The 18,119-nt window shown below is 42.5% G+C and overlaps 1 protein-coding gene across 1 annotated transcript in view; it reads right to left on the reverse strand.

Moving 5' to 3' along the window:
• CTR9 (CTR9 homolog, Paf1/RNA polymerase II complex component) overlaps positions 252-18,119 on the reverse strand; it is a 28,852-nt gene continuing 10,984 nt past the window's right edge. Inside the window, 18 exon segments of the mRNA XM_021083325.1 lie at positions 252-1,351; positions 2,916-3,028; positions 3,254-3,350; positions 4,861-5,018; positions 5,663-5,809; positions 6,243-6,378; positions 7,152-7,223; positions 8,542-8,687; positions 8,831-8,947; positions 10,864-11,012; positions 11,474-11,561; positions 12,202-12,387; positions 12,930-13,018; positions 14,828-15,011; positions 15,117-15,245; positions 15,359-15,448; positions 15,679-15,915; positions 16,027-16,134. Of these exon segments, the coding sequence (XP_020938984.1) occupies positions 931-1,351; positions 2,916-3,028; positions 3,254-3,350; positions 4,861-5,018; positions 5,663-5,809; positions 6,243-6,378; positions 7,152-7,223; positions 8,542-8,687; positions 8,831-8,947; positions 10,864-11,012; positions 11,474-11,561; positions 12,202-12,387; positions 12,930-13,018; positions 14,828-15,011; positions 15,117-15,245; positions 15,359-15,448; positions 15,679-15,915; positions 16,027-16,134 (2,667 nt within the window). The 3' untranslated portion in view covers positions 252-930.

The raw sequence follows: 18,119 nt of genomic DNA on the forward strand, positions 1-18,119 counted from the left end.
TATTTCATACTTGTTGACTAAATTCATTACAGCTCTTTTACAAACTATACCTTTAAATGGTTAATCACCAAGTTATTGAAGATAAAAATGTATACTATTACCTTAGTTTTCTTGCATCTTTTAAAAAACTCCACTAACCTCTGGCTTAATTCAGGTTCTTCCAAATAGTTGCATAGTTTACTGATGCTAAATTTTCATAGACAAACATACCACGCCAAAAAAAAAAAAAAAAAAAAAGACAAAGTTACACCTAAAGTTGGTAAAAGAATTTATTATGTGGCTTAGGTAGGTCTCGGCATTCTACTAACAGAAAAGCATTTTTCCACATTTTGTTCAACCTAACAAATTATATATTTGTGTCTTTATCTACATGGCTGCAGGATTACACTATCAAAGAAAACCTTCCTTTCATTTGTACTTTGGTGCAATTATACAGTAGATACCTCTTCCTCCGGAAAACAAAAATATTCTTGACCTAAACTTGAAATGGAACGAAGATATTAATACCAAGTTTCTCACACCACTTGGTAAAAGATTGCAATAAAAATCCAAACAGTATACAGCTTAACAAAGAAAGAAGATGAGATGCCTGCCACAGTCTCGGTCTAACCTCCCTACAGGAATGCTTTAGCGTGTGGGTTTATTTTACTGCAGTTTTCACATATGACAGGTGGAACTGTACCATAATGAAGAAGAGTCGCCTTCTTCATTTGCTCGAGAGACGTAAATATTGGGCTCCGGCACAGACAGGTCTCGAGGGGCGGCGTAACAAATGGCTAGAACCAAAAAAAAAAAAAAAAAAAAAAAAATGCCTTAGGAAAAAAAAAAATCTCACCACGGTGGGACTAAACACCTGAAACGTTTTGATCACAGCTTTCATAGATTAAAAAAAGTCCCCTCCAGAGATGAAGCTTATTTAGGAAATGAGGCCTAGTCGCTGTCCTCGGACCCGCGCTCCGAGCCGCGCTCCGAGGCCTCGTTGTTGGAGGCCTCAGGTTCGGATTCGTTGCCGGAGCCGCGGCCGGAGCCCTCGTTGTCGGATGCTCGGTCGGAGTCGTGGTCGGACTCGGCGCTGGGGGACGCGGGCCGAGAGTCCACCTCGGAGCCTCCAGAGCGGCTCCGGCCGGACTGCAGGGACTCGTTGTCAGACTGTTCGGAGCCCGACGGCCGGCGTTTTCGGGCCGGCTGGTCGCTGTCGGAATCCTCGTCGGAGCGCGGCCTCCGGGGCCTGCGGGGGCTGCCGGCCTCGCTGCCCGACTTGTTCTGGTTCTCGTCCGACTCGCTCTCCGAGGAGGCGCCCTTCCTCCGCCGATCGCCCTCGTCCGAGTCGCTGTGGCCGTGGCGGGCATGCCTGGCAAAGACAAAACACCCGTTAGACCTCGGGGTCCTGGCCCAAGAGGCTGTGACAAGCAGGGGGTGACCTTAAAAAAGGGCGGAGCTGGCATTTAACCGTCTTCACCTAAAAGCCTTTGACACAGGTGTTCATTTTGCGGCATCTGTTGGGTGTACTTTTTTGTAAGTGTGATACCCGTTCATTATAAAAAGGATTAAACAGGAGAAATAAGGCGCTTTAAGACAGGATAGAAACAGTGAAGGGTGACTCTCACTGGTTATACCTGCACCTCCCATCAGAATGAGGCATTTCTCAATTTCATTTGTAAAGTTATGAAAAGGAGGAGATGTATTTATTTGAATAACGAATACAAAATACACGTGAGAACACTTTTCCCCATATAATGTGGTTTTGGTTTATCTGTCATTCTCCACTGTCTCCAAAGCACAGAGTCCTTAGGGGCAGGACCTTTTTCCTCTAACCCCCAGAACTTAGCTCATTATCTCATGGAATGGATGTTCAGATGTCTTCTTAATGAATGAATGAAACGATGGCTATGAAAACAACACAGCGTAGGATGGTATTAAAAAGTCCTAGTCTAGGAGTTCCCGTCATGGCTCAGCAGAAATGAATCTGACTAGCATCCACGAGGACGCAGGTTCGATCTCTGGCCTTGCTCAGTGGGTTGGGGATCCAGCGTTGCTGTGAGCTGTGGTGTAGGCCACAGACATAGCTTGGACCTGGCATTGCTGTGGCTGTGGTGCAGGTTGGCAGCTGTAGCTCCGATTTCACCCCTAGCCTGGGAACTTCTATATGCTGCATGTGCGGACCTAAAAAGACTAAAAAAAAAAAAAAAAAAAAAAAAAAGAGTCCTAGTCTAGGAATCCAAATTTGGAGCTTGAGGGGCAAGTTCAGGATGAGAAGACTAGACTACTGTTTCACCAAGTGGGCGGTGAGCTAAAGGAGTCTAGGATAAGCCCTTCGTGGAGCAGGTAGCACTGAGTCATCATTACTGCCTAACTAGGAGGAAACGGAAACAGTCAAGAAAGTCTCTTTCTCCAAGTTCCCATCGTGGCGCAGCAGAAACGAATCCGACTAGGAACTATGAGGTTGTGGGTTCGATCCCTGGACTCGCTCAGTGGGTTAAGGATCCAGTGTTGCTGTGGTGTAGGCCAGCAGCAGTTGGACCCCTAGCCTGGAAACCTCCATATGCCGTAGATGCGCCCCTAAAAAGCAAAAAAGAAAAAAAAAGAAAGTCTCTTTCTCTCTGTGACCAAGATCAGGCTACTCATAATACTTTAAAAGCCAGTCAATGGCAGTGCAGCAAAATGATACATTTTATTTAAGGGGATGTCATCTGAAAGGTTTCAGCTAATATCCCTGAAGAAATGAGATTTCAAAAATAGGTTTCCTTCTTTGAGGGACAAGCATGTGGTAGGACAAAATGACAAGATTAGAGTGAGATGTGTGCTAAGCTTTCTTCCAGTTCTAAGATTTTAAGAGGCTGCAGAGACAACAGACACTTTGGCACAGACACTCCCGGGCCTCTTTCATTAGAACATATCAAGTGAAAAATTCCTACCCTTCATCAGCGATTTTCAGCTTATCTTCATCAGACGAATCATCACTTGATGATATTATGGCTTTGGATTTTATTTTTCCCTTCATTGAAGGAGGCAGACGTTCTGGCTTGGGCTGAAGAAAGAAGATCAACATAACAGATTAGTCAAGACTCTTAGGTTAGACTGTCTTGTTAAACTGGGTTTGCACTGCAATGATACCAACCAATAAATGGCAACCAATAAAGTTCAAAAACAAGCATCTGTGCTTGAAGAAACGGCAGGGCAAGAATGTACTCCAGTGTACTGCAGTCCTTTACGCCCACCGGGGACAGAAAACCACAGTATCACAGACACTTACTGCCTTCTTCTTCTCTGCTCTTGGTGGACGGCGCTTTTTGGCTTTGGGGCCGTTTTCTGTTTCATCATCATCAGATCCTTCATCTCCCTTGGGAGGTCTACATAGTGAACACCAAGAGAAAAACTGTCAAGATTTGCTCAAGCCCATAAAGTCCATTGCCATTCAAATAGTAGTTTTTTTTTTTTTTTTTTTTTTTGCTTTTGCTTTTTAGGGCTGCCCTTGTGGCATATGGAGGTTCCCAGGCTAGGGGTCAAATCAGAGCTGTAGCTGCCGGCCTACGCCAGAGCTACAGCAACGCAGGACCTACACCACAGCTCACGGCAATGCCAGATCCTTAACCCACTGAGCGAAGCCAGGGATGGAACCCGCATCCTCAAGGATCCTAGTGGGATTCGTGAACCGCTAAGCCACGAAGGGAACTCTGCCATCCAAATAGTATCAATCACTCTGAATACCCTTCTCTATGAGGGTGGGCCTCCACCACAGGATACACTCAAGGACAGAGGTCACAAACTACTCTTGCCGCACATGGCTCAGGGGTCTGAAAAACTCTATTTTTGCCATATCTGCTGACTAATTTAGTCACTGTGAGGCCTCTTATTAGTCTAAGATGAGCTTGAATCTTTTTTCTGGAGGGACAGAGGATATGAGAAAAGACCCAGGCTCCAGACTTCACACCCTTTCCCTCATCTTCCTTCCTTCCCAGCTGCTCACTCCAGGCCTGCCACAGCTTTCATCAATCCCACAAGTTTGCACCTCAGTGAATTCAACAAGCAGTCAGCTGCGGGGTGGGAAGAACAGGCCTTGGTAAGACTGGAGGAGTCTGGACAGCGAGGCACCATGAGAGGATCGGGGCAGCTCCCGGGCACCTCCAGGTTAGGCAGGGGCACAGCACCACTTGCTGTAACAGCAGGAAGCACTGGGAGGATTGAAAGGCCCTTCTTTCACCTAAATTCACATTTTTTACATCCCCTCAGACCAGGAGCTGGGCCATCGCCATTACCACTTTACGGAGAGGAAACAGAAGCTCAGCGGCTCTTCTAAGACTGCATGTGGATACTGAGTGTGAACACACTAAGTTTTCTTATCCTAAATTGCATACATTTCCCAACAAGCATTGCAATTTTACTGTCATAAGAAAGGCAATTATGACTGACGCAGAGCTCTCAGAAGCAAAGCTGTGGGGATGTGTGGAGATTCCAAGCACTCAGGGCCTTTGGCCATGGGGTCCATGTTAGGATTAAAGCAGGAAGTAGGGTAACGAAAAGCTTTTCCTTGTCTGGGCGGATCAAGGGATTACTGGGTGTAAACTAAGACTCACAAGGTGAAAAGTCTTTTGCCACTTTTGTGAAGTTATTCAAAACCCAGGTGACATTTATTTTTTGTCCTTTTAGGGCTGCTCCCGCAGCATATGGAGGTCCCCAGGCTAGGGGTCTAATTGGAGCTGTTGCTACCAGCCTACACCACAGCCACACCAGATCCTTAACCCACTGAGTGAGGCCAGGGATCAAACCCGACACCTCCTGGTTCCTAGTCGGAGTCGTTTCCGCTGCGCCACAACGGGAACTCCAAACCCAGTGATTTAAAAGGCTACTCCATGATACCACCTTCTCCTCTTCTTCTTCTTCCTCTCGCCACCCTCCTCCTCTTCGCCTTCTGGCTCACTGCCACTGCCCTTCCTTCTCTTCTTCTTTTTGGATATTGGCAGGTCATCGTCGGTGTCATCGTTGACAAATTCATCAAACTCTCCTCCCTTCTTGGACCGCTGGAATCCAAATAAGACCACCGTCAGTGCCTTCCCGGATGGTGGAAGGTGGCTGGCACGAGTGTTGGGGTTTGAAGGAGGCTGCGTCCCATCCCTCCTCTAAGGCGTGTTGAAGAGGTGTCTGGTGAGGCCCATACTTTAAAGACGTCTAATTGGGATGAATACCCCCAAAGGCAAAAATCAACTACAAGGTCGAGACAAGGTCAACTAACTGTACTGAGATACACTCAAATTCACTTCTAAATACTAGACACCATTTAAAGTAGTCTCTGTGTTGGAAGACTGTCTCTCAGCAGAGGAGGCCAAAGCTCAGGACTAAGTACTGAATGAGTCTAACCAATTAACTTCATTTTTTTTTTTTTTTTTTTTTTTGTCTTTTTAGGGCCGCACCTGTGGCATATGGAGGGTCCCAGGCTAGGGGTCAAATTGGAGCTGCAGTTGCTGGCCTACACCACAGCCACAGCAACGCTGGATCCGAGCCGCGTCTGCAACCTACACCACAGCTCACGCCAACACCAGATCCTTAACCCACTCAGTGAGGTCAGGGATTGAACCTGTGTCCTCATGGATGCCAGTGAGATTTGTTTCCGTTGAGCCATGACGGGAACTCCCTAACTTCATTTCTAACTGGAGGCATATCTTACCCGGCCACCACCGCCACCTCGTTTCTTTTCTTTTGTTGCTTCAGTCTCTCCAGTAAACATAAGAATATTTTTGGTCTTCTCTACATACTGGGCTCGCTGTTCCAAAAGTTTCTTTTGCTCTTCTTTTTCTCTGAGACGTTTCTCTTCCTATGAGAAAAAAAAGGGTAGGAAAAAACTCATCAAAATGTTCTTATAACCAAAAAAATCATGACTACCATCAAAAGGACTTATTCTTTTTTTTTTTTTTTTTTTTTGGTCTTTTTGCCTCTTCTAGGGCTGTTCCCGCGGCATACGGAGGTTCCCAGGCTAGGGGTCGAATCAGAGCTGTAGCTGCCAGCCTACACCACAGCCACAGCCACGCCAGATCCAAGTGGTGTCTGCGACCTACACCACAGCTCATGGCAACACCGGATCCTTAACCCACTGAGCAAGGCCAGGGATCGAACCCGCAGCCTCATGGTTCCTAGTTGGATTCGTTAACCACTGAGCCATGATGGGAACTCCAGGACTTCTTTTTTAACATACAAAGTGTACGTATGCACATCTTTAGTTCTAGTTTAACTGAAAATATAATAAATACCTGTTCTTTGAGAAGCTTTTGCCTTAACAGTTCTTTCTCTTGCTCTTGTTTGGCCCGCAACTCCCTTTCCTCTTCATCTTGTTTGCGTGCCCGGGCCACGTGGTACTGGGCCTGGCTCAGCAAGTCAGAGCATTGCCTAGAACATTCCAAATTTAGAGAAATATGAATGTAGCCACAATACTTTTAATTCAAAGACTCAGAACGTCACCTCTTCCTTATACACATTTGAAGCAAGATCATTAGGTGATACCTATGGGGAGTCTTAATTAGCAAAATTAACTTAGTTTTGGTCTTTTGTCTTTAAAAGGCCGCAAAGGAGGCATAATGGAGGTTCCCAAGCTAGGGGTTGAATCAGAGCTACAGTTGCCGGCTTATACCACAGCCACGGCAACGTGGGATCCAAGCTGCATCTGCGACCTACACCACAGCTCAGGGCAATGCAGGATCCTTAACTCACTGAACAAGGCCAGGGATTGAACCCGAGTCCTCATGGATACTAGTCAGGCTCATTAACCACTGAGCCACATTGGGAACTCCTAACTTAGTTTCCTATAAGCCCAAATTGTCAGCTATGTTACGTTTCCAAATTGTTACCGTCTTCCCAAAACACAGCTAAAAAGATTCCCAACATTAGTTTCACATGTGCCTCAGAATCAGGAATCTTGCTTCTGACTACCTAGCCGATGTGAGTGAAATAGAAAAGCATTTTCCCATACAACTTAAGTACTCAAACTAAATTAACTTTGCCACATTCCCTGAAAGGACCCTTAGGAAAAAGCCTTGGTGAGGTTGGAGAGCCCCAGAGAAGAATGTGAAAGACTTGCCTCTGGAAAGTCAGGAACCTGCTCCCAGCCCACATCGATATCACTGCCTCACTCAAAAGTCACCTTCCCTAAATAGTAACATTACCTGGCTTCTGTAGCAGCGAGGGCCAAATCGAATCTCATTTTATCTCCCACTTTACTCAAGTAGCTGAAGTATCTAAGTGGAATGAGAAAATAAAATACTTTGAAAAAATTAATGAAACAGACCCTTTAGATTTTTAATCTGTTCTACAAAAATAGTCTGACAGAAGGCTTACATACTGACTGAACTTAATGAATACTTAATACTTAAATGAATGTATGCAATACATGAAGGGCTGTCATCTCAATAGGAAAAATACATAAAGTAACTCACTTAAAAAGGATTCTCATCAATACACCACTTGATAGTAGCAAGTCCATGAAGAGAAGCAAAGTTATATTTAACAATTATCAGGAAATTCACAAACAACCAAAAATCAATCCAAGCAACAAATATTTACTAAACACTAAATTTACTAAATATATCAGCACAGAAGTTAGGAGGCTTAAGCCATGAAAGTATTTATAATCTACTGGGCAAGGCAAGAAATGCTGAAGCAAGAATTCAAATAAGGTTGGACAAAACCTGAAGAGATGTTAGGTTTTAATTTTACCATATACTGAAATACAAATAAATACTAAAAAACTACATAAATTTTGAGCTGAGTCAATTAAACTTATTCAGTATTGAAGAGGAAAGGCCTTAATCTTAGCTCAATGAAAATGAGTTATCTCATAAAAAGACACTGGTATAGTAAGTAAAACTAACATAAGCAGAGTCTAAAAATTTCTAGTGTGTAAAATGCTGGGTCATATTATTGTCAGATTAATGAAAAATCTAGGGCAAGCTTGCAAAGCTAGCTAGTCAGTTCTAGGGGCCAGGCTAGAAGATCCAAATCTAGCAGGACTTTGGCTATGGTTTGGCGCCACCTGATGGCAGCTGTCTGCTTTGGCTTAAAAATTGCGGGAATGATTCTAATAGCAAGCGATTCTCTTGAGGGTAGAGATTTTCTTCTTCTTCTTCTTTTTTTTTTTTTTTCTTTTTGCCTTTCCTTGGACCACTTCCCGCGGCATATAGAGGTTCCCAGGCTAGGGGTTAATCGGAGCTGTAGCCACCGCCTACGCCAGAGCCACAGCAACCGACCGAGCGACCAACAGTCACGGCAACCGGATCGACCACGCGCAACCTATCCACAGCTCACGGCAACGCTGGGATCTAATCACTGAGCTGACCAGACGCAGACCAGCAACTCGGGATCCGAGCACGTCTGCAACCTATACCACAGTCACGCAACGCTGGATCCTTAACCACTGAGCAGACCAGGACGAACCTCAATCTCATGGTCCAGTCGATCGTTAACACTGCCCACGAGGGAATGATTTTTCAGCACCTTTTGAGACAGAAGGATTTAAAGAAACAAAGAGTTTCAAAGTTTGTTCCTACAAAATCTTACCTGTGTGCCAGCTCCAGTTCTTTCACAGCATTAAGTACTTCCTTCAGATTACTCTTTTCATCTTTCAGGACAGAGGTAGCTAATCTTTGCAGGACCAAGGCCACATTAAACATAAGAACTGTATCACTGGGTGCCACATGTCTAGCCTATAAATAAAAAACAAAGCAGATCTTTTATATGATCTAATGGCATGAAAAGGATTTTAATCAAATAGAGTGTCAAGTATGTGAGCATGCATACAACAGAGTAAAAAATTCAATGCAGCATAGAACTGAGTTCTCCTTTTTACCTTCAGCAAAGTCTGTTTGCATTCCTGTAACTTGCCACACTTGAAGAGGGCCCGGGCCAAATAGAGTACAACTTCCGTGTTCTGGTGCTTATAGAACTTTCGGAGGCAGTTTTCATACTACAATAAAAGAAATATGCAACGAAGAGTACATGATAGTCATTTTGTATAAAAATGTCAAGAGATTTTAAAGCCATATGAGAAGGAGTTTTATTTTTTGAATGGTTCATTTCCCAGACTAATTTGAGAATGACTTTTTATTATTTTTAAAATTAAAAAAAATTTTTTTTTTGTTGTCCTTTTAGGGCCGCACCCTCGGTATATGGAGGTTCCCAGGCTAGGGGTCAAATCGGAGCTACAGCTGCTGGCCTACACCATAGCCATAGCAACACGGGATCTGAGTTGTGTCTAAAACCTACACCACAGCTCACAGCAATGCCAGATCCTTAGCCCACTGAGCAAGGCCAGGGATCGAACCCACAACCTCAGGGTTCCTAGTGGGATTCATTTCTGCTGCACCACAACAGGAACTCCTAAGAATGACTTTTTACATTCACCAGGATACAGTTTCACAACGTAAAAATACAGCTGTTAAGAAAAACTATATACTCCAAACAGTTTTTCCACTTGAAATTTCGACCAACACTGAAAAGTTAAACAGGCTGGAAGATCTTTTAATTTGTTTTTTTTGCATGTTTCGAAACATGAATGATTCTGCGCTTGGAAGATCCTTTGCTTTGGTTAAGCCATGCTTGGTCTGTGGATAACTTGATTCCTGGGACCCAATCCGAGCGAAAATAGCAAAAAAAAAAAAAAAAAAAAAATTTGTTTTGTTTTTTTGGCCACCATAGCAGTGCAAGTTCCTGGGCCAGGGACTGAACCCATACCATAGCAGTGACCCAAACAGCTGCAGTGACAATGCCTGGTTCTTAACTCACTGCACCACAAGGGAACTCCTGGAAGGACTTTATGTCTTTAGCAATACGAGTTAGAATAAGCTCATCGACAACTTATTACAAGTCCTACACATGGCTCCTTTGGCCCTCTTACCACCTTTTTTAGGATTGGTGGGACCTACTAGCAATAAGCATGAGAAGTCTCACAGTTCTGACTGTTAACTTCTTAGAAAAACCAATACAGTGATATTGGGGTTAATTCTGCCATGAAGATGTCACTTTCTTTTTAGGGCTACACCCACAGCATATGGAGGTTCCCAGGCTAGGGGTCAATTGGAGCTACAGCTGCTTGCCTACACCACAGCCATAGCAACATCAGCTCGAACAGCATCTGCAACCTATACCACAGCTCATGGCAATGCTGTATCCTTGACTCACTGAACAAGGCCCAAAACCTCATGGTTCCTAGTTGGATTCATTTCTGCTGCACCACGACAGGAACTCCAAACCTTTGTATTTCTGACTATAATATTTCCCAGAGCACCTAAGAGCTTTTCACTTTTCACTATGCTAAAGATGCTGAGCATGACTCTTTTACTTCCAGTTCAAGTATGCAACAAATGTGTAAAGCATAACAAAATTCTACAGTCATGAAAACTTATCCCCGGGGACTGTTTTTCTTTTTTAAATGTCACTTAATCTTTCTGAACCTCTGTTCTCTCATCTGAGAAACAGCAGGGTAAAACAAGTAAACAAATATTATATCCCACTATCTTCTGGGTACTTACTGCTATACTAGGCAAGTTAGGGCCAAGAAGCTTTCATTCTGGAACCTCACAAAATTCTTCCATTTTATTGGAATCAATGCAATAACCTCACAATTATTTCCATTTTATAGATATGGAAACTGGCTCAGAGAGGATGTCTTTGTTCAAGACATGCAATTAATTAATGGCTGAGCCAGAACTCACATCTCTGTTATTAAAAGACCGGCCTTAGCCTTATATACTTAGGAGCCTCTGAATAGACACAGTGTCACAGGAGACAGCACGCAGCTCCAGGGCAGGGTCAGAATGGTTAAGAAAACAAGTGCTCAACAAGGAACACAATATAAAAGTATCTTGAAAAATAAGACATTACCATCTGAACGGCACTGATATATTGCTTCTGTTCCACGTAGATGTGTGCTAGATTCAACCACACATCACTGATATCTGCTGTTGCTTCTCTTACTTGGGCAAATACATCACGAGCTTCTCGGAAATAGCCTTTATGGGCTAAAACGGCTCCTAAAGTTATAAAAATGTTCACATTTAAGAATTTTCTCATTGTAGCCAGAAAACAACTTAAAGTCCTATTTTATTTATTTATAGCCGAACCCTCAGAACATGGACGTTCCTGGGCCAAGGACTGAACCTGTGCCACAGTAACAACTCAGTTTTTCCATTTGAAATTTGGACCAACACTGAAAAGTTAAACAGACTGGAAGGTCTTTTTTAATTTGGTTTTTGGCCACTGTAGCATGTGCAAGTTCCTGGGCCAGGGATCGAACCCGTACCACAGCAGTGACCCAAACTGCTGCTGTGACAATGCCTGGTTCTTAACCTGCTGTACCACAAGGGAACTTCTAAAAGTCCTGTTTTAAAACAACTACCTTTATTATGTGTACAGAGAAAATGTGATCTACAAAAAGTCCCCCCCAAAGCCTTCATTTCACAAATTGTTATGGATATCCAAATCTTGTAATTACCTATGCCATTAGCAGCATATAGATTCTTTGCATCATTTCTGAGTACTTGCTTGTAGATGGCCAGAGCACGATCTTGATGACGCTTTTCCTATAAAAAAGGACATATAAAGAACAAACATTATTAAAAAAAAAAATCAAACAAGAATAAAACGAGGAGTTCCCGTCATGGCTCAGTGGTTAACGAATCCGACTAGGACCCATGACGTTGTGGGTTTGATCCCTGGCTTTGCTCAGTGGATTAAGGATCTGGTGTTGCCGTGAGCTGTGGTGTAGGCTTCAGACGTGGCTCGGATCCTGAATTGCTGTGGCTCTGGTGTAGGCCAGCAGCTGATTCGACCCCTAGCCTGCGAACCTCCATATGCCTAGGGAGTGGCCCTAGAAACGGCAAAAAGACAAAAAAAAAAAAAAAAAAAAAAAAAAAAAAAAAGAATAAAACGAGTAGCAATTTTGTTTTTTTTCAGTCTTTTTAGGAACATACTGTGTGGCATACAGAGGTCCCAGGCTAGGGCTCAAATTGGAGCTGTAGCCACTGGCCTATACCACAGCCATAGTAATGCCAGATCCAGGCCGAGTCTGCAACCTACACCACAGCTCACGGCAACACTGGATCCTTAACCCACTGAGCAAGGCCAGGGATCGAACCCGCGTTCTCATGGATACTAGTCAGATTCGTTAGCGCTGAGCCATGACGGGAACTCCTCAATTTTGTTTTAAAGATATGAAATTACCTTTTCTCTATCTCGGGTGGGCTGATGCAAAGTTTGGAGCCAGACATTGCCAAGGGCCAGCATAGAGTAAGTGTCACTCTGAGTAGATGGTTGTTTTAATATCCTCTCGAATTTTTTCTGGCCTGGGCCCCATTCTTGTTTTGCCAAATGAAGATTACCAATTAAAGACCAAGCATCTGGATGGTCCTGGAACACACATTAAAAAGGAAGCAAAATTTGTAATTTGAATTCAGACACATCAGTTATCTTTCCACAAGAGCTAAAAGACCACTGGTTACTGAAGAGGTTTACAGGCTACAGCGACAACTGTGTTCTTCCAACTGAGTGCTGAGATGAATTAGTGACTTGAAAAATTCCTTTTAGTAAAAATTCCATTTAGTGTGTAGTTATCAGCATCAGAAATGTAAAAGAATGGAATACAGTAAAAAAAATATCAATGTACTGCCTATGGCAAGGGCACACAATGATTTACAAAACTTTTGTTTCAGCTGTTTATATACACACACGTGTAGGTACAGGCTGCGATGCGAAATCTATTTCTTACTGTGGACCACGATCCAAACGTTTAGATGATTTCTAACCTCTTTACCATCTTTAACAAGTAAATGAAAAAAATGGAGAGATGCCAGTCCCAGAAACATATGATAGCCAATACAAGGAAAAGCTAATTTGCTGGGGGAAAATGGTGAAATAATTATTTTTCAAAGCCAAGAGTTAGTATTACCAACCTGATTAATCTGAAGAGCTTCCTTAAACCAATCTGAAGCCTCATAAAAGTTTCCTTTATCTCTAGCCATGGCTCCTAGGCGCAGATAGCCTGAAAATATGCAAGTTTTTATGTGAAAAAACATTAGCAATACAATAGGATCATAGTTTTAAAGTCATATGCTGTTTTTCACTAACGCAATCATACAATGAATAGAAAAATCCCACAGGTGAAAAAATATCAAACATCAATATAATTAATTAATAAACTGATAATTAAAGAGTAACTGTCACCATTGAGTCTTACTGTTTAAATCTTATATTTATCGCTTCCTCTCCATTCCCTAGGCTGGCACTCCAGACGGAGTCCTCATCTCGAGCTATTTTAAAAGCTTGGCATTGTTTTCTTTCCAGTTTCTCTCTGATGCCCAGTACTGTCAGTTACTTTTTCTTAAAAAGCTGCTTGGCACATGACACAATAGTGAAAGCACGGGCTACTAGGGATTACCAGTTAGATAACCTGGGCTCTAACTGGCTCATCCACTTAAATAATAATAAAAAAGTGCCACACAAATGTAAGTTGTTATTTTCTCCAGAAAATGTCCCTCCCCCCAAGAAAGCAACAATGACTTACTACTGCCATCAACTCAATTCAACTTTAGCCTGGCATTCAACTAAAATCTTCTTTTTTCTTCCTTTTTTTTGGTCACCCCACAGCCTATGTTGCTCCTAGGCAAGGGGTGAGATCTGAGCTACAGTTTCAACCAACACTGAATCCTCAACCCACTGTGCCAGGCTGGGGATTGAACCTGTGTCCCAGTGCTCCAGAGACACCACCAATCCCATTGCACCATAGCGTGAACTCCTCTTATTTATTTTAAATCACTTTTGCAACCATAACAGTATGACAGGGCCAAGTTAATAGCTCTTGATGTGACCAGAGTTAAAACATCACAGCTTTAGGTTCTTTTAAGGAAAGTATAGCATATAAATTAATTAGAAACTTTCCAGGAGTTCCCATTGTGGCTCAGTGGTAACAAACCAGACTAGTATCCATGAGGATGCAGGTTCGATTCCTGGCATCCCTCAGTGGGTTAAGCATCCGATGCTGCCATGAGCTGTGGTGCAGGTCGCAGATGTGGCTTGGGTCTGGTGTTACTGTGGCTGTAGTGTAGGCCGGCAGCTGTAGCTCTGATTTGACCCCTAGCCTGGGAACCTCCATATGCTGCAGGTGCAGCCTTAAAAAACAACAACAACAAAACAAAACTTTCCCAGTTGTGCAATGTCTAGGAGTTTCTGATGTGGTGCACTGGTTAAGAATCTGACTGTGGAGGCACAGGTTCATCCCCTGGTCCTGCACAGTGGGTTAAAGGATCCATAATTGCCACAGTTGCAATGTAAGTCACAGCTGCTGCCCAGATTCAATCCCTGGCTCAGGATGTTCCATATGCTGCAGATCCAGCCATTTAAAAAAGAAAAAAAAAAAGCAATGTCTACGTTGTAACAGCTCAAAGTAGGACAATTTTAGTAATAATTATTTAAAGGACACTTTTTTCTCACTGTTAGAAACACTACAAAATATTTATATGAAATCAAAGTAGGACTATCGTAAAGGCCCACCCATAACCGAATATGCCAAGGAGTTATTATAAGTTTAATAAAGGCAGCTGGCCCACTGAAGATACCTAGTCTATGAAATATGATTCAACTGGTTTTTAGCTATTTTTGTTTCTAACACAAATATAAGTGAAGCAGCATCTTTTCCTTTTTAAGGTCACAAATCTGCCTTGAAGAAGAGAGACCATTATCAGAATTTTTTGCTGTCGGTTCTAAAAAAGATTTTTCTTTTCCCCCCAGGCTACATTTTTTTGCTGCTGTTGTGGGCATTTAAATACATTAAAAGGAAGTTTAAAATCCTTACAGTCAACATAATTAGGATGTTCCCGTAAGATGTTTTTATATAGTTTCTCTGCTTCGTGGAATTCACACATGGCCTCATATAACCTGGCTAAATTGTACGACGTTGTAACAGAAATGGCATTGTAATAATGTTCATCATGCTCAGCTTCTGCCTTGGCACGATCCAAGGATGCCAAAAAGTATTTCTAGACGAACGGAAAATTACATTGTTAACAGATGTGGGTGGCACATCTCAAAATCTGTACATTGAACTTGATAGTCCAAAAGAAGGACCATCTCTATGTTCCTACCTTTGCCTCGCCTAGATTTCCAAGTCGGAAATGGAGGGCCCCCACATTATTCAGAATCTCGGGGGGGACATCAGCCTGCACCTTCTCCTGAAGGATCCGTGTTGCTGTTCCGTAGGCTGACAGGGCACCCTGGATTTTCAAGGTAGACAGAATGAGGTGTAAGTGAAAACGAGAGACGAGAAACACTATAGCAGGCTTATCAAAAACATATTTAATTAGGAGGTAAAAAATGGCTAAGATACCTGTATATCCGTCTGTTCTAAGATTTGTGCCAATTCAATCCATGCTTCAACGTCATCAGGATACTGTTCTGTGACCTTCTTCAAATGGCCCTGGGACAAAAAGAGATCATTAAGCTAAAGCATTCCAACTACAGGCTATGACAGTAAAAACTGGTGGCTATTCTACCCTGTTTAATAAGGCAACTGTTTGTTATTTCGACTGGAACAAACTCAGCTAAGAAAAACCATGCCTATCACATTTTTACTATCAACAACAAGAAATGAGGAATGAGCTTCTAAGGATAGCGAACAGAGAATAATGAAGATTTTTTAAAACATACCTTAGCGATATCTCGTTTTTCTTGATCTTCCGAGGCAGCATATAGAGAGCCCAGAATTTTCATAGTTTCATAATTATTAGGATAAGCTTTCAAGACTTTCTCAAAGCACTGGGATGCATTTTCTTTGTCTCCTCGATAAATGTACATTTGTCCCAAACCAAAAAAAGGCAGCACAAAAGAGGACGAAGCAAACTGGGTGGCTTGATAGTAGTACTGGAAAGCTTGGTCATAATCTTCCTAAGAAAACAAAAACAAAACAAGACCAACAAAATTACAAAAGTTTCAAAAAAAAGATTCGGAAAGCCATTAAAGGATTAGATGTTGAGAGAGGGTATAAAATTAACTTACCTGGACGTGGAATGATCTAGCCAACTGGTAGCAACTTTCTGCTTGCATGGCCTCCACTTCTGTATTATGGAATGCATGGAGGGCTAAGTGCTGGACTTTACTGTAATCCTGAACAAGGAAGATGGCAAATTAATTGCGGGGACTCAAACAACTCCAAAAGTCTTAGAGTCATAAAGCTTCCTCAAATTTCACTTTATTTTCCCTTTTTTTTTTTTTTTTGGTCTTTTTGTCTTTTTAGGGCAGCATATGGAAGTTCCCAGGCTAAGGGAATCAGAGCTACAGCCACTGGCCTACACCACAGCCACATGGGATCTGAGCTGTGTCTGTGACCTACACCACAGCTCAGGGCAACATTGGATCTTTAACCCACTGAGCAAGGCCAGGGATCGAACACGTGTCCTCATGGATACTAGTCTGATTGGTTAACCACTGAGCCACGACAGAACACCCCTCAAATTTCACTTTTAAGATTTGGTAGCTGAATGAACAATAATAGCACTGTATCATCTTCCTATTCCCCTTGCTGATAAATTCAGGGCAGGTGGGAACTAACATTTATACAGTACTTCAAATTCGCCTAGTATATCTATTACTTCATTTAACCCCACAATAATTCCTTGAGGTATCAACCCTATCAACCCTATTTTTGTGATGAGGAAACACAAGAGAGGTTAAGTCCCTCATTAACAGTAATGGGAGGAATTATAATTTATTGAGAACTGTTCTGTGCAAAGCACTGTGCTAGGAATGACAAGTACACTAGTTCTCAATTTAAAACCCATGCAACGTGTGCTGTTATTGTCATTTCATTGATGGGAAAATAGAAACTTGAAGTTAAGTTTGTTATCTAACGTGAAAGCTACAATTTGGGGTTTTTTCTGACTCCAAGGACATGTTCTATCCCACAAGGGTGGCAAGTGCCAGCGCCTGGACTTGCATTCAGCTCTATTTGAACTCGTGAAAGCTCTATTAGGCCTGACTTTCCTTTGGAGTGATCCCCAAGAGTCTCAAAGCCAGAATTCATACATCTGGGGTAGAAACAACTTTCTGGTTTGTTTTTTGGCTGTGCCTGTAGCCTGTGGAAATTCCCAAGTCAGGGATCAAACCCGTGCCACAGCAGTGACCCAAGCTACTGCAGTAACAACTCCAGATCCTTAACCCACTGTGCCACAAGAGAACTACTTTCCAATTTTAATAAGAATGTGTTATATTCACCTGACTAGAAATCTGGTCTGAAATAGAGTTTTTGTTTGGTCAATGGCCAGTTTTGACTTTTTCTTTTACAATAAAAATAATAATGGGATCACAATTTTTAATAGGAACTATATTTCCCATGAGACAGTATTTAATAAGCATATTGCATTTAATCTTAACTACCACCCCTCAAATCCTATAAAGTAGGTATTATTACTATTTTACAAGTGAGGCAATTAAAGTTTAGGGAAATTAGCTTATTTGCCCAAAGCCACAAAACTATACAGTGGTGATGCCTAGATCTGAACCAAGTAATTCAAACTCCACACTTTTAATTATGTCACACAGCATTTTAACTAAATTTATATATTGTTCACTGGGATGAGGGTATGGAAATCTCCCGCCTACCTTTTAGGGCTGTTGTAATGACAAACTGAGAAAACGTTCAGGAACATACTCTGAAAACCTTAAAGACATGTATTCAGTGCAAGATGACCTCATGACACCTGGCACAGTGCTGATCACAGATCAGGTGTTCAGGAACACTCAAAGAGATCAGCTGGATTGACATATTTCACTTATGTAATCTATAAGGTTCTGAATACAGTGATTATGCTCTGTAGAAGCAAGTTTTTATCTTCAGCAGTGGAAAGCGACTAGCGTTGAAAAAAATGGGAGGAGTTCCCACTGTGGCTCAGTGGGTTAAGGACCTGAGATAGGCTCCGATATAGGTTGCAGACTCGATCCCTGGCCTTGCCCAGTGAGTTAAGGATCCAGCATTGCCATAAGCTGCGGCACAGGTCACACATGGAACCTGGATCTGGTATTGCTGCTGATGACGGTATAGGCCTACAGCTGCAGCTCCGATTTGAGCCCTGGCCCTGTTACTTCCATATGCC

The sequence above is a fragment of the Sus scrofa genome, chromosome 2 (assembly GCF_000003025.6).
Source record: "Sus scrofa isolate TJ Tabasco breed Duroc chromosome 2, Sscrofa11.1, whole genome shotgun sequence".
Classification (NCBI taxonomy): Eukaryota; Metazoa; Chordata; class Mammalia; order Artiodactyla; family Suidae; genus Sus; species Sus scrofa.